The 14,527-nt window shown below is 38.3% G+C and overlaps 1 protein-coding gene across 1 annotated transcript in view; it reads right to left on the reverse strand.

Moving 5' to 3' along the window:
• LOC126456070 (rho guanine nucleotide exchange factor 12) overlaps window positions 1-14,527 on the reverse strand; it is a 1,154,422-nt gene that overhangs the window by 229,230 nt on the left and 910,665 nt on the right. The window contains exons 22-25 of the mRNA XM_050091825.1: window positions 5,913-5,987; window positions 4,381-4,634; window positions 1,842-2,068; window positions 1,522-1,715 (exon numbers count right to left, since the gene is read on the reverse strand). Of these exons, the coding sequence (XP_049947782.1) occupies window positions 1,522-1,715; window positions 1,842-2,068; window positions 4,381-4,634; window positions 5,913-5,987 (750 nt within the window). The remainder of the gene's footprint in view (window positions 1-1,521; window positions 1,716-1,841; window positions 2,069-4,380; window positions 4,635-5,912; window positions 5,988-14,527) is intronic.

Here is a 14,527-nt window from a genome sequence, read left to right on the forward strand (position 1 = left end):
GTCTGCATTTATCTGTTGTGGTATTGGGATCTTTAATAATATGCTTGCTGTAATATCTAGTGTTTATTCTTTGATCCTGTATTGCAATCATGAATCCTTCCGTCTCACTGTATATATTGCCTTTTCTTAGCCATGTGTTGGATGCGTCTTGATCGATGTGTGGCTGTGTTAGATGATACGGGTGCTTGCCATGTAGTGTTTTCTTCTTACAATTTACTTTCTTCGCATCTGTTGATGTTATGTGATCTAAAGGGTTGTAGAAGTGGTTATGAAGTTGCAGTGGTGTAGCCGATGTATTTATATGAGTGACTGCTTTGTGTATTTTGCTAGTTTCTGATCGTTCTATAAAGAATTTTCTTAAATTGTCTACCTGTCCATAATGTAGGTTTTTTATATCGATAAATCCCCTTCCTCGTTCCTTTCTGCTTAATGTGAACCTTTCTGTTGCTGAATGTATGTGATGTATTCTATATTTGTGGCATTGTGATCATGTAAGTGTATTGAGTGCTTCTAGGTCTGTGTTACTCCATTTCACTACTCCAAATGAGTAGGTCAATATTGGTATGGCATAGGTATTTATAGCTTTTGTCTTGTTTCTTGCTGTCAATTCTGTTTTCAGTATTTTTGTTAGTCTTTGTCTATATTTTTCTTTTAGCTCTTCCTTAATATTTCTATCATCTATTCCTATTTTTTGTCTGTATCCTAGACATTTATAGGCATCTGTTTTTTCCATCGCTTCTATGCAGTCGCTGTGGTTATCCAATATGTAATCTGCTTGTTTAGTGTGTTTTCCCTTGACTATGCTATTTTTCTTACATTTGTCTGTTCCAAAAGCCATATTTATATCATTGCTGAATACTTCTGTTATCTTTAGTAATTGGTTGAGTTGTTGATTTGTTGCTGCCAGAAGTTTTAGATCATCCATGTATAGCAGATGTGTGATTTTGTGTGAGTATGTTCCAGTAATATTGTATCCATAATTTGTATTATTTAGCATGTTGGATAGTGGGTTCAGAGCAAGGCAGAACCAGAAAGGACTTAATGAGTCTCCTTGGTATATTATTATTATTAAGCTCTACAAGAAATTATTAGTTGAGCATGAGGACTTCTTGCACATAACATCAAAAAAATTGACAACAGTGTCTTTTATTGGATTTCTATCTTTTGCAGAAAAATTTCTTCCATCTATTGTTAGGAAGTATTGTTCCAGGCCTGCAGAAAATTTTTGGACTGAAGGCAGATTTTGTTGCAGAAATCATAGCAAACCCTGAAAATAAAGTGTTACAAACTAAAACTAGCAGAAGTGTGCTCAGGAATTACACTAACACTGCCAAATTTGTAGATTTAATGACTGTGCAAAACTAGATTTTGAGTGATGGTGTATCCACATTTCAATCAAAATGACAAAATTACTCTCACTGATTGTCTTATAAATTATTGTTCAGCGCAAATTACCTGAAAAACAGCAATCAGATCCTGTACCTGTCACATACCACAAATTAAGTGAATATAGAACATTACCTCTGCATTGCTGTAGGAATGATGTCCTTTAGCTGTAGCCTCCTGCACAAGGGATTTCCCTCTGCATCCATAAGGAAGCTGTTGAGTTTGCTGTCTTTCCGCCGCCTTTCCTTCAACGATTCAAGGGCAATTTGTTGCCGAGCACAAAATTTTGCCACAGCTCTCTGGAAGTTCTCCCCCGAAGGGCCATCAAACTGTATTGAAATTTTAAATTGTATACTTGACACATATTTATGATGCACATTTCTCACGCTTTAAGATATCAAAAATAACACACAGAAAATGTTGAAAAAGTCCACATCAAACGTGTGAGCTATTACCATACTAAGAAGAAGATCCGCCAACTCTCCAACAACTGGGCTCTCGGAACGTTTTCTTTTCATACCATTGTTGAATTGACTATGGATTTCTAGCACCTCTTCCAAATTTGAAAATAGAAGTTGTATTTGGTCAGGTGGGAGAATTTGATTTTCAAGCATAGGACGATAAAATACTTGATTTAGCACCTTTAAATTTCTAACATGAGATCTTTCTGTGTGGAACAGCTCTGAAAAGAAAGAAAAAAACAATAGAAGGTTAACAACACTAAATACAAAATTAACATGAAGCTATGGAAATCTCTCTCAACAAATAAATATTGGCTTCTACAACATACCCAAGAAATGCTGAAGCCTATAAAGAGGAACCTGCTGTACTGCAGCACCTATCAAGTAAAACTATCTTCTCACAGTAAGGAAGTAATACTTCTCAGAATATCACACCCAACAAGATAAGGGATTGTGCTGTTATCAAGCCAAGATTTATATTGTGAAAATATCAGTCCAAGTACAAAAATGTTTAATGTTCTAATTTTTCAAGACTAAGGACAAATAATATTTATAACATTGTGTTTCCATTAATTCTTACGTATGTACATAGCTATATGAGGTGTTAACATCTACAGGCAAGTAACTGTTAACTCTTAAGAATCAGCCTCATGGAAGTATGGCTCTTCATAATTTATTTATCATTCAGGTATTGAACATTACCCATTCCTGTAATTAAAGTAGTAATTTTAATAATAAATTTGCACAGAAAGTATCAGACGTAAAGGAACAGCATACTGATTTTATCCCATTTATAAAAAAAAAAGGTAGCAGCAATTGCAGATATACGACACTAGAAACATAATGATAAAATAATAATGGCCTAATTTTTGTTATTGTTGTTCACTGTGGATATAGTGCGACTTGCTACTATCACTGAAGAAATGATGATGTATCAATGGAGAAGTAGTTGACACTGTATACAATTATCTTCATTTCATCTACACACAGTGACAACATACTTTTACTCAGGATCAGTTTTTAACCATACATTGGACCCCTTCATAAACCGATGTTTCTGGTCAATGTATGGCCAAATCTGGTGAATTTATGGCCAAATCTGGTCATCCTCTGAACTTTGTTACTTTAATTGCTTCTAGATTGTAGAATTAAAAAGCTACAATTATTATCTGAAAGAAGCTACCTTTTGGAAATTTTCTAATCCACAAAAAATCTGTTTATACAATTATACTGTCAAATTAGACTAAGGCAACAACCAAGTCAGACTGCAGCTGTGTGTCCCACCTGTGTTGCATGAATAATTTTGGTGCAACATTTTGTCCATTTGTTGTATTAGTTCCTTATTGTAGTTTTCTTCATTGTTTGCAGCACTATGGTGAAATGCAAATATACCTATCAATTGCACTATAACAACTGACATAACAGGGCACATTCATTTACATTATTGAGAAAAAGAATCTTTTACATTAAAGTCATTAAATCAATTGACAAAAGGAAGAATTTCAAAATCTTAGTTTCAATTTTGTTTTCTGGGTTCCAGTGCCATCAATCTGTTGGCACTTAACTGGAGTGTAAAAACTGCCATGTAGATATTTTATTTTAATATGGTAGACTAACTGCTGTAAGTAACACATGAAACATTTAACAACATCTAAATTTCCAGCTGACATTGAAATTTCCTTTTCCACTAAAACACATAGGGATTTGCATCCCTTCTGAATATCTACAGGGCTGATAACTGGCACTCCAGGTACCCATAACAGACACTCTGCCATGCTCATATTAACAGAGTTTGCCATTATAATTCTACAGCTGAAACAAGAACCTAGTGCCATGAACAAACACTTGCATGGATCTGTGGTTGTAAGAGTAGATAGCCTAGTTTGTAAATGCAGCCGAGTGTGTTTTAGTACTGCCTCTGCCAGAAGTATTTTCCCTTCCATATTTGCAAAAACTTATCTTCCAAATATGCTTTTCCCACAATAATGAAATGATCTTCAAAATCTTAATTTGGAGTACAGGTAACAGTTTTATCCAGAGACTATACCTGTTTGTTGAAACTGGTGTATTTTTGCTTGACATCACATTTGCAACCATAGTCCGTTATGTGGGAAATGAACTGCCATTTTATGATTATATACAATCTTTGTTCTTGAGAAGAAGAGTCAAATTCCAATTTCAACATGCAATAACTGACAGTTACCAGTATTATTAAAATCCTCTTATCAATGACATTTTTGACTGCATCAGGGAAAATGTCAAATTTCACAACTGTTTTAAAAACTGCCAATTTCATTGTATACAGATGATTTCGCATTAGTTTTCATGTTCTCATTTACATGAAATTTTCCTACCCCAGCCCACTTCATTAAAAACTCAGTTGTGTTGCTGTATTGCGAGTACAGCGACTTGGCAATGACAGCAACTAGTTCACTGCCTACTTTTTAAAGGGCTAATCACAACAGTAGGATTAATGGAAGCCTCTGAACAAAAACATGCTTGAACTGCAGTAGTAAAGAACTGCCACTCTCACCATTTATAACCTCTTGTCTTTTCTTCTCCCTTGGTGAAAGGTTTTGCAGCACTTCTTCCTCAACTCCTTGCATCCAATCAGGGGGATCAGGTTCTGCCTCCAGGTCGCTATCCAGGGGAGCAGAGCTGCCACTGTCCGAACACGGTGCAGGTGGAGTCAGTGTCAGAGTATCGCTCGCCTGACCACCGGACACTGCCTCCAGCGAGTTGCTCGGGCTGTCCAAACTCCTGCACACGTCCATACGTTCCAATATGCTGCACAGAATGGAAGCCACACCACCACCATATTAAATGCTGAACAATAGTTTATTTGGCCATGAATAAGGAAACTGATGGTAATGTTGCAAGTATAGAATTTACCACCACCATTCAAGGGAAGAAAGCGACACATGCACACTGCCCAATTATTTTCCACCACGTTGTCATTGCACGTATATAATTACATTTTCCCCCAGAACTAAAGCTACTAAATTTATCTAACATCCAATAAATACTGTAACTGTATGGGGCAAGTACATGGCTTTGCAACAGTAGTTATACACAGTCACAGTTTAAAGCATATGTAGCACTTATTTGCAACTGTTCCTCAAGAATGGTAACTTTCTTCTCCCATACTGCAGGGAGGATTTATTTAGGTACTATGACCTCATTAAGCAGGAGTAACTTTTCCCAACGCAAACTAGTTATAACAGATTTGCTTGGTTTTTACTTACTTCACCAATCTACAAGAAAATAGTCATCATCATCACAATAAGTGAAATGCAATGAAACACTAAAACTGTTCAGCAAGACTAATATCACCAATGAAAACTATCAAAATTTGAGTATAAGGGAATTAGCTGTCCCTGCAGACCTTGCAGCACTCTGTTACTACATGTGTAAAATTGTATATCAGTGTCAGAGATATAAAAAGGATTCTAGCATTACCACACCATCTATGAAGAACAAGAAAAAAATACTTGTTATTAAAGAAGAAGCTGAAAGTATAGAGGAATGCCATACCGGTAGAACATGGTGTTGCATTATGGCACAGAGGGCAGCTATCTTGCAAGAAAATACTTTTTAGGAGGTACACAAATTTCTGTCCTTAGTAGGATATGGCACTACGAACCATATACCATAATTCTAGCCCACTAACATTAAGGACGTTGCTACATGACAAGAACCAAAAATGGCCATTCGACATAGCAGTCAAATTAGTAAGCCTGTTTACACCCCATAAAGTATAGAACTATTCACAGTTTACATGAATGATAATGATTTAGCATAGACCAACAGGGCTGAAACTAATATCCGTTTTAGAAGCTTTTAAGAGCAGCTATAAAAACACAAAAAATTCCATGTTTCATCATGCTTTTAAGTTAAAATTTGTACATAAAATTAAGTTTCTTTTACCAAGCAGTGGTGCTTATTCAAACATTCTTATCACAGACGTAACTATTTCCACCAATACGCTTTCCCACTCCGCATACAGGTATATGGAACATCATACAGTAAGCAAAGTGCATAAATACGGAAAGCTGTGATACATACCTTGTTGAAAGACTGGAATTTGAGGAACTTCCCGAGTTATTGTACGAAAGACCCTGACTTTCAACCTCCACATCACTGAAAATGAGAGAAAAACATTTATATGGAAACAGGCACAGTGGCAGTTGAATGGCTATGATTATTAAATCTGTTACACACAGCAGTAAATATTTCACTTCCTTAAATTTTGTTGAGGAATAAACTCAGAATGACAGTCTCAGTGTTTGCTTACGCAGAATTTTACGGTCAGATACACTGTGTGATCAAAAGTATCTGGACATCCACCAAAAACACACTTTTTCATATTAGGTGCAATTTTCTGCCACCTACTACGAGATACTCCATATCAGCAACCTCAGTAGTCATTAACATCGTGAGAGAGCAGAATGGGGCACTCAGCGGAACTCGCGGACTTCAAATGTGGTCAGGTGATTGGGTGTCACTTGTATAATACGTCTGTACACGAGATTTCCACACTCCTAAACATCCTCTGCTTCCGATGTGATAGTGAAGTCGAAATGTGAAAGGGCACCTACAGCACAAAGTTGTACAAACCGACCTCGTCTGCTGACGGACAGAGACCGCCAACCGTTGGAGGGGGTCATAATGTGTAATAGGCGAACTTCTACCGGGACTGTCACACAGGAATTCCAAACTGTATTAGGATCCACTGCAAGTACTGTGACAGTTAGGCGGGAGGTGAGAAAACTTGGATTTCAAGATTGAGCAGCTGTTTATAAGCCACACATCACGCCGGTAAATGCCAAACAACGCCTCCCTTTGTGTAAGGAGCGTAAACATTGGACGATTGAATAATGGAAAAACGTTGTGTGGAGTGACGAATCACAGTACACAATGTGGTGTTCCATTAGCAGTGTATGGGTATGGCGATTGCCTGGTGAACGTCATCTGCCAGGGTGTGTAATGCCAACAGTGATACTCAAGAAGAGGAGGGGGCAGGGGGGTGATATAGTGTGGTCGTGTTTTTCATGGAGAGGGCTTGCACCCCTTGTTGTTTTGCATGGCACTATCACAGCACAGGCCTACATTGATGTTTCAAGCACCTTCTTGCCTCCCACTGTTGAAGATCAAGACAGAGATGGTGATTGCATCTTTCAACTCGATTGAGCACCTGTACATAATGCATGGCCTGTGGTGGAGTGGTTAAACAACAATAACATCCCTGTAATGAACTGGCCTGCACAGAGTCCTGAGCTGAAACCTATAGAACACCTTTGGGATATTTTGGAACACCGATTTCGTGCCAGGCCTCACCGAGCAACATCAATACCTCTCCTCAGTGCAGCACTCGCTGAAGAATGGGCTGCCATTCCCCAAGAAACCTTCCAGCACCTGACTGAACATATGCCTGTGACAGAGGAAGCTGTCAAGGGTAAGGGTGGGCCAACGCCGTATTTGATTCAGTCATTAGCAATAGAGGGTGACACGAACTTTTAAGTCATTTCATCCAGGTGTCCGGATACTTTTGATCATGTAATGTATGTTTGATTTTATCTACAGGTATTCATTAATGAAACAAAAATAAAGGAAGAGTGAATACCACAGAGTAAGTGTACCTACTTAACTGATGAAATAGGGTGAACAAAAGAACAAAACAGAATCTATGAAATTCTGAGTCATTAAAGTGGACACATTTGTAAATTTCGATCAGACTCCTCTTTACTTTTGTATTTTTAAGTTCACCTGTTGCATGGTCTCACAAAAATAACTGTGTCTGTAAAAAAAAGTCTCATTGAGGAACTAGTCAGTAGAAAACAGATTTATTTATTCATTTATACTATAAGAAGCCACAGAAAATTTAATGTGAATGGTTTTATCACAGCTTCAAGTTCAACACTAACACAGCATCTTGCTCAGTATCAAGGAGAAGATGTGGTGGTGGTGGTGGTGGTGGTGGTGGTGATCGTAATCAACTTCATAGGGGGAGAGAAGCACCTCTCTGTAAGGATTACTATACTAACCAATAATTCAAGAAATTCTCTCTATTTGTGAAGAACCCTGGGGAAAACACTGTATTATATTAACAAGTTATTAGTTAATATGAGTTCTGACATTTATCTGCCAAAATATACTGAGTACTACCCCAATTTTGACAAAATTTTGCTATGGTACTGAGGAATGAACCACATCACTGATCACCTGGAGCAATTTAAGCAATATAAATCAAACCCTACATCACAGTGGTTGGGCCAGGATTACTGGTGGATAGTGCCTGGCATGTGTTCAAAATTTAACATGAGAAGCCAGATATGATTTCCTGATAATGCATCTGAAATAAGAAATTTTATGTGAAGTAAACAGTAGATTTGTTTATTACTAATCAGCACTGTATATGAAACATTGCTGTAACTTCAACATAAATTGCACATGGGATGTCAATGTGGAATTTATCTCTAGGATGGACATCTTGTCACAATCCTCTGGTTATATTTATAATTTCTTTGCTAAACAAGCTCAGGTTTTAGATATAGGTCAAACTTGAGGAAGTAGAAAAAACAATCTTTGTCGTCTTCTTCCATCCAAAGTGAAGGAATGAACGTCAAATTACAATGTGTTGTTAACAACAAAGTCACATATATATAGTACAATGTCAGATTATGCGAAAGATTTGGAAAGTAATTGGCTGGGTATATTTGAGAGGAAGCATCCCGGCATTTGCTTTTAATGGTATAAGGAAACAAAGAAAAATTTACATCTGAATGGACTGATGTTTATACCACCATTGTCTGGAATGCATGTCTACTGTACTATCTCGTTTAGTTTTCATACTGAGAATTAGGTTTTTAGCCTGTCTGATTTCCAGAGGTCATTCTGCTGAGTGTGTAGCATTCCTATACCTGTTCCTAAATTAGCTCATAGGCTGTTTTTTGTGTGGCCAGTGTTTCTACCTCCATATTTTCTAAATTTAACCAATAGAACATTTATGAAGTTGTCAGGTTTCTCATTTTGTACTTCTGTTTTATAGTAATTTCCCATACAAGAGAAGAAAGTAGATGTTTTGACTGGATTCGTCTCTTCTCTCTGACTGTTGTCATCAATTTTGTGAATGGTTGACATTTCAGAACTAATTAACATCACTGGAAGTTAATGAGACCAATAATTCTACATTTACATTTATACTCTGCAAGCCACCCAGTGGTGTGTGGCGGAGGGCACTTTACGTGCCACTGTCATTGCCTCCCTTTCCTGTTCTGCAGGAGCTGTTAGTATGTTACAATTGAAAACAGGATTGCTTGAAGGAGAATGATGTGTGCTTATTTCAAAATGAACTTGTCCACAACATCAGCAATACTTTTCATCCTAGATCAGCTTTGATCACTTCATCATCAGAAGGAGATCAGCAGTTTCCCTATGACAATGTATCACTTGTCTACTTGTGGGAAATTCAAAACTACCATCTCCCCACATTTGAAGAAATTCAGTTCAGAGAGCTGCCTGAAAATAAAACCCTTGCAAATCAAGAGGAACAAGCAACTATACATGTTGTTTTCTTTGTTTCACAATGAAGTTACCCAAATTTATTTCTACAAGGTAATTGCAACTTCTGAAGGCAATTTTAAAAATGTCAAAACCTACGTGAAGGGTTCCAATGAACCTTTATTTGCAAATGGTCTGCTGATTTTTTTCAACCTCTCGAAATTCAGTGTCACACAGTTGCTATAGTTGCAGCCATGTTTAAGACTTGACTTCCAACAATCTCGGGTGATTGCCTGTATGTTCCCTGGAAGTACTCAGCTGGAACTGGGAGGAAGATCAGTGCTATTCAGCAGGCGTTCAGACACCTGCCTACCACCTAGAAAGAATCATACATGTAGGTTTCTGGTTTTTTATTATAGCGTTCATGGCTAATGTTATTGGAAACTTCCGCAAAGAACTCTGGAACCGGCAATCAGCTTTAATGAAGAACGAGTAAATAGGTGGCGAGATCGATTATTCGTACATTTGAAAATGTAGAACCAGGAGAGAGGTACGCATCTTACACAGAATCAAGAAAGAAGTACCATACAAAAACTAAGACAAAGCTAATTTTATGACGAAACCTCCAAGACATCACATTCGTTTCTATCCAATTCACGTAGTATGAAATAACACACCAGTATGGTGTACAAAAGGATCACTTGCCCTAAAATGACAACCCGAAATATCACCACTGTAACCCGTAGATGAATTAGTAATGCCGATCTCATACAGTAATAGGAGAACTGACCAAGGACTTGACTATGAAGGAACACAAAAGGAATAATACTAAGGAGTGAAAAACTGAGATACCCAAACGTAAGGAACACAGCAGCAATTTCAATAATATGTCATACAGCAGCACACAGTAATTTAAACTTTGGAACAGCACAACTTATAACTTCGAACACAACGTGAAAGAACGATTAAAAAATCAGATTCAATTAATGCCGTAGAAATAAAATATATCGAATACATAAATGCGAAAAACAGTAATTTAAAATTGTTGTTCTTGGTGTGGAGTCTCTTCGTAGTACTGTATTTTGTTAGTCTGGCATTGTTGTCTTTAATTTGTGATGTATTTTTAATAACATGTATGTAATGAAGAATGAGAACACAAATTAAAGGCACGGAATATATGTTGACATTGTGTAAACACGTGTTTTAATTTGCGACGTGTGTGTTTACGGAAGGACTTGGGCGAAAGGGCTACTTATCAGTTTGGTATTCTTCAGTGAACAAGTAACCCCAAACACGCACGCGCTTCGCTATGCCGCTGAGCAGGCTGTCGGCTCGCCGCTATCTTAATTCCCCACACAAGGTAAGCCGAAGATAATCGGGAGATTCAAATGCGCCATAGGATCTTTTATTTTACCAACTAACGCTCATATTAATCAAGTCGTCGACGAGATCTGTCACTATACACAACATACGCATCGCTCTACGCTCAACAGTCGCTTTTTAAGTCACTCACTCTCCGCCATCCTGGAATCCAACTAGGTACATATTTTTTATTCGTTAGGTATTTCACTGGCATTTACAGCAACGATTGTCTATCATGCTGATAAACAGCAGATCAACGCTGCCTGTGGCGCACTGGTAAATACTGTGACTTTACCGTGGCCGCCCGCCCCGTCCTTACCGCCACTAGTGGGCGTTCCTGCTTTCACGGTGGGCGGTATGCAGAACAAGTTTTGAAAACATTTTCATTAGGTTTTAACAAATTCTGGACGAAGTATTTTGTAAGTAATTATTATTACATGGTTTAACTTGCTGGAACTCTGCTTTACGCATATTATAAAGTAACGTTACTTCCCTAATTCACATATCATTTCTGCTTAACTGCTAGCGGTTGCGGAATTTTAAAACAAACACACAAAAGCGGGCTGTAGGTAGAAAAAGTTGATTATTCCTGGTCTAGTCGGTTATAGGACCAAGATTACACTTTCCGTCGCCAAGATAAAAATAGTGGATTTCAAAAGCCGTTTTGTTCTGTTTTATGTTATGCCAGCCAGTATCAAAAAATAAAAAATAAATCACAGTGATGAAATAAAGCCTTGAACGTCATCCGATTTGTGTCGTAGGCAAAGATAATAATGTAGATGGCATTAAATCTAAAAAGCTTTTTTCGAAAATTAGGCTTACATATTTCCACAATTAGGAGGAGCAGTAATTTTGGTTGTTTTTGCTGATATTCAACAGGGTTTCGTCAATGGTTCTGCCTTTTTAAGTTTCAGATTTTTAATTGTTTCATACAACACTGTACAGCTACAAATTTTTGAGAACGCTTTGAAGTTTTATTTCGTAACTCTTTGGATACCCTGGATTTAATAACATGAGAATGATATTTTAGGAGTTGTAATCGAACGGGTGGCATCCAAATTCCTGTTAATAACATGAAAGACGACTTTGCATATATAGTTAAAATGCTTATGGTAAGATATTTAAGTAATTTGTCTTATAAATACTAATTAGATAATTATCAGTCGTATGATGTATAACAAATTTTGTGGCTCTCTTGTTAAAGTTTGTTTCTGGGGTACAACACCTTTTCTTACTCACCGAATCAGTTATATAAAAAGAAATGGCTTTATCTGAATTTTGTCCCCTCTTGCAAAAATTCCTGGGTTCACCCATGCTTGTAAGATGTATTAAGATCTCCGACAGCTCAGCTGCATCACATGATGTACAGCGACACTGTTCACAGACTTTTAAACTTGTCGCAGTACTTAAGCACCAATGCGAGAAACTCAAACACAGAGCGAAAAAGGCTGATTTCGCGTGCTACAGGGACGAATTTTGTTTTTTTTTTTTTGTTTTTTTTAAGTATGTCTGTGCTATATTGTTTACGTCGCCTCAGTCTGGCTGCAATAACTTCTGGCTAGTCGCAGCTCATAGTTCCCTACTGTAATGAGAAAGTTTTCTTATTTGACACTCATTAACGGAAACCGAAAGCGGGAAAGAAGCAGATTTCTTCTGAAGTTAGGGGATAACCAAAAATATTGGGTGTCCCTCAATTCTTGTAATATTTGAATTTCGAATAACAGGTCATGTATCACATCAGCCGAAAAAAGTGTCCAATTGACCGTTCTCCAATTCTAATGTAACCCCGCAGTATTTATAAACAACTATCATTTTATTCGCTGTATTAGAAGTTTGTGATGTACTGCTTGCGACGCAATGGTTAAGTAATTTCTTTGACAACGACGCGAATAGATTACATACTTAATTCGGTGAGGAAGAAGATTAGCGCCAATGAAGGCTACTGACGACCCTATTACATCACTGGTGTCTGCGAGGCTGCGACGGTGACTACTGTTGGTTCAGCAAAGATTTGAATAGGAATACAAGTTTTTATCAACGAAGCAACAACATTTCTCCAGCATCCTGGTGCAGTAGTTTTATGGATACCCGATAAAGTGTAGTAGTGTGAAGTCGTCCCGGGTGGTAGCCCTCTCTTGAGAGCAAACAAGGTTTAGCGTTGCTGGTGTACAGCAGCCAGCCACAAACTGGTTGTAGGTTACTTCACTGATAAAGCAGTTATCTGTTTCTAATTTACACAATTAAATATCCGATGTTTTTCATAATTTCGCCAAAACATATGACGACTTGGTTTACTTGTGAGATGCCCTAGGACAAACAATAATCCAGAGTTACAAACTTGTAATAAAGGCGGTCGCCCTACAGACTTGTGTTAGAACGCAAATTACGTCAAATGCCCGACTGCACCATTTTAAGTTGTATGTACAGCAACAATTTTCATTAGTTTGAAACTGCGCATTACTGTTTATCACAGTAAACCGATCTATCATATGTTTTGACGGAAGTATGGAAGCCGTCTGATGAAGAAACCGGGAACAGTAAGTCTAAAACCGATTTGTGGCTGGCCGCTGAACACCATCAATTTAACTACGTTGCTATATAAAGACAACTCATTGTTTAACTTTGTTACCATCATCCCAGAAACTACTTGACCGACTTCCTGCACATTTTTACACGATACACTAGTGAACATCCAGACGGGCGGATGGGAGGGGGGAGGACGGGCAAAGGGGAGGGCGACGAATACTTTAGGATGTATATACAATTCCCATCCGTAATTAGCAATTGCAGAGCATTGTCAAGTTCGCTAGTTCTTTATAACAGGAACTGTTTCTGACCACGAGTTATTTGGGTACTATTCGATACTTGACGCTGTCCAAAATGTACGTTATTTTTCACCATGTAAATGCCTCTGAAAAGAATGCTGCTAGCGGTCAACTAAGGGTATGCGTAACGCGCACACACACCTGAGCGGTGTGCCTTTGCGCTAAATGATGTAGCAAACGTATTGTGAGAAAATGTCGATCCCGCAGGAAGCACTTCTGATACTCCACTCCGTGTCACTGTAGTTTGCAAAACATTCATGTTTGATCATGTTACTGCCAAAGAATGAAATGTTTTTGTGCAAAGCAAATGTTTGGGAAAAAGTTGCTCAGACAGACACCCAAGATGGCACCTGAAATTTTTTTCAGATTAATCATTTCTTTCACTTTTTTCATATGACACCTCAGTATTATGGAAGACTATCTTTCAGTTCTCTATTGAGGATCTACTCTAGGCAAACTAGGACATAACCTCAAGAAACACACTTCTACGAACTTACCTCGCTTTTCTTACACACACACACACACACACACACACACACACACACACACACACACACACACGACATCTGTAATAAGGGGTGGTCGCCCAATCCCCCGACGTCTGGACGTTGTTTGTTCAAAAAATGGTTCAAATGGGTCTGAGCACTATGGGACTTAACAGCTATGGTCATCAGTCCCCTAGAACTTAGAACTACTTAAACTTAACTAACCTAAAGACATCATAGAACACCCAGTCATCACGAGGCAGAGAAAATCCCTGACCCCGCCGGGAATCGAACCCGGGAACCCGGGCGCGGGAAGCGAGAACGCTACCGCACGACCACGAGCTGCGGATGACGTTGTTTGTTGTTTCACCTTGGTTTGGCCATGTTTTCAAGACACCACAGCACTCCTGGAACACCTGACAAGTCGTGCAGTTTCCGAAATGCTCGTGCCGAGCCTGCAGGACACCATAGTCTGCCCTCGATCAAACTCAAATCGCGCGGCTTCCCC

This window comes from Schistocerca serialis, chromosome 2 (assembly GCF_023864345.2).
Source record: "Schistocerca serialis cubense isolate TAMUIC-IGC-003099 chromosome 2, iqSchSeri2.2, whole genome shotgun sequence".
Lineage (NCBI taxonomy): Eukaryota > Metazoa > Arthropoda > Insecta > Orthoptera > Acrididae > Schistocerca > Schistocerca serialis.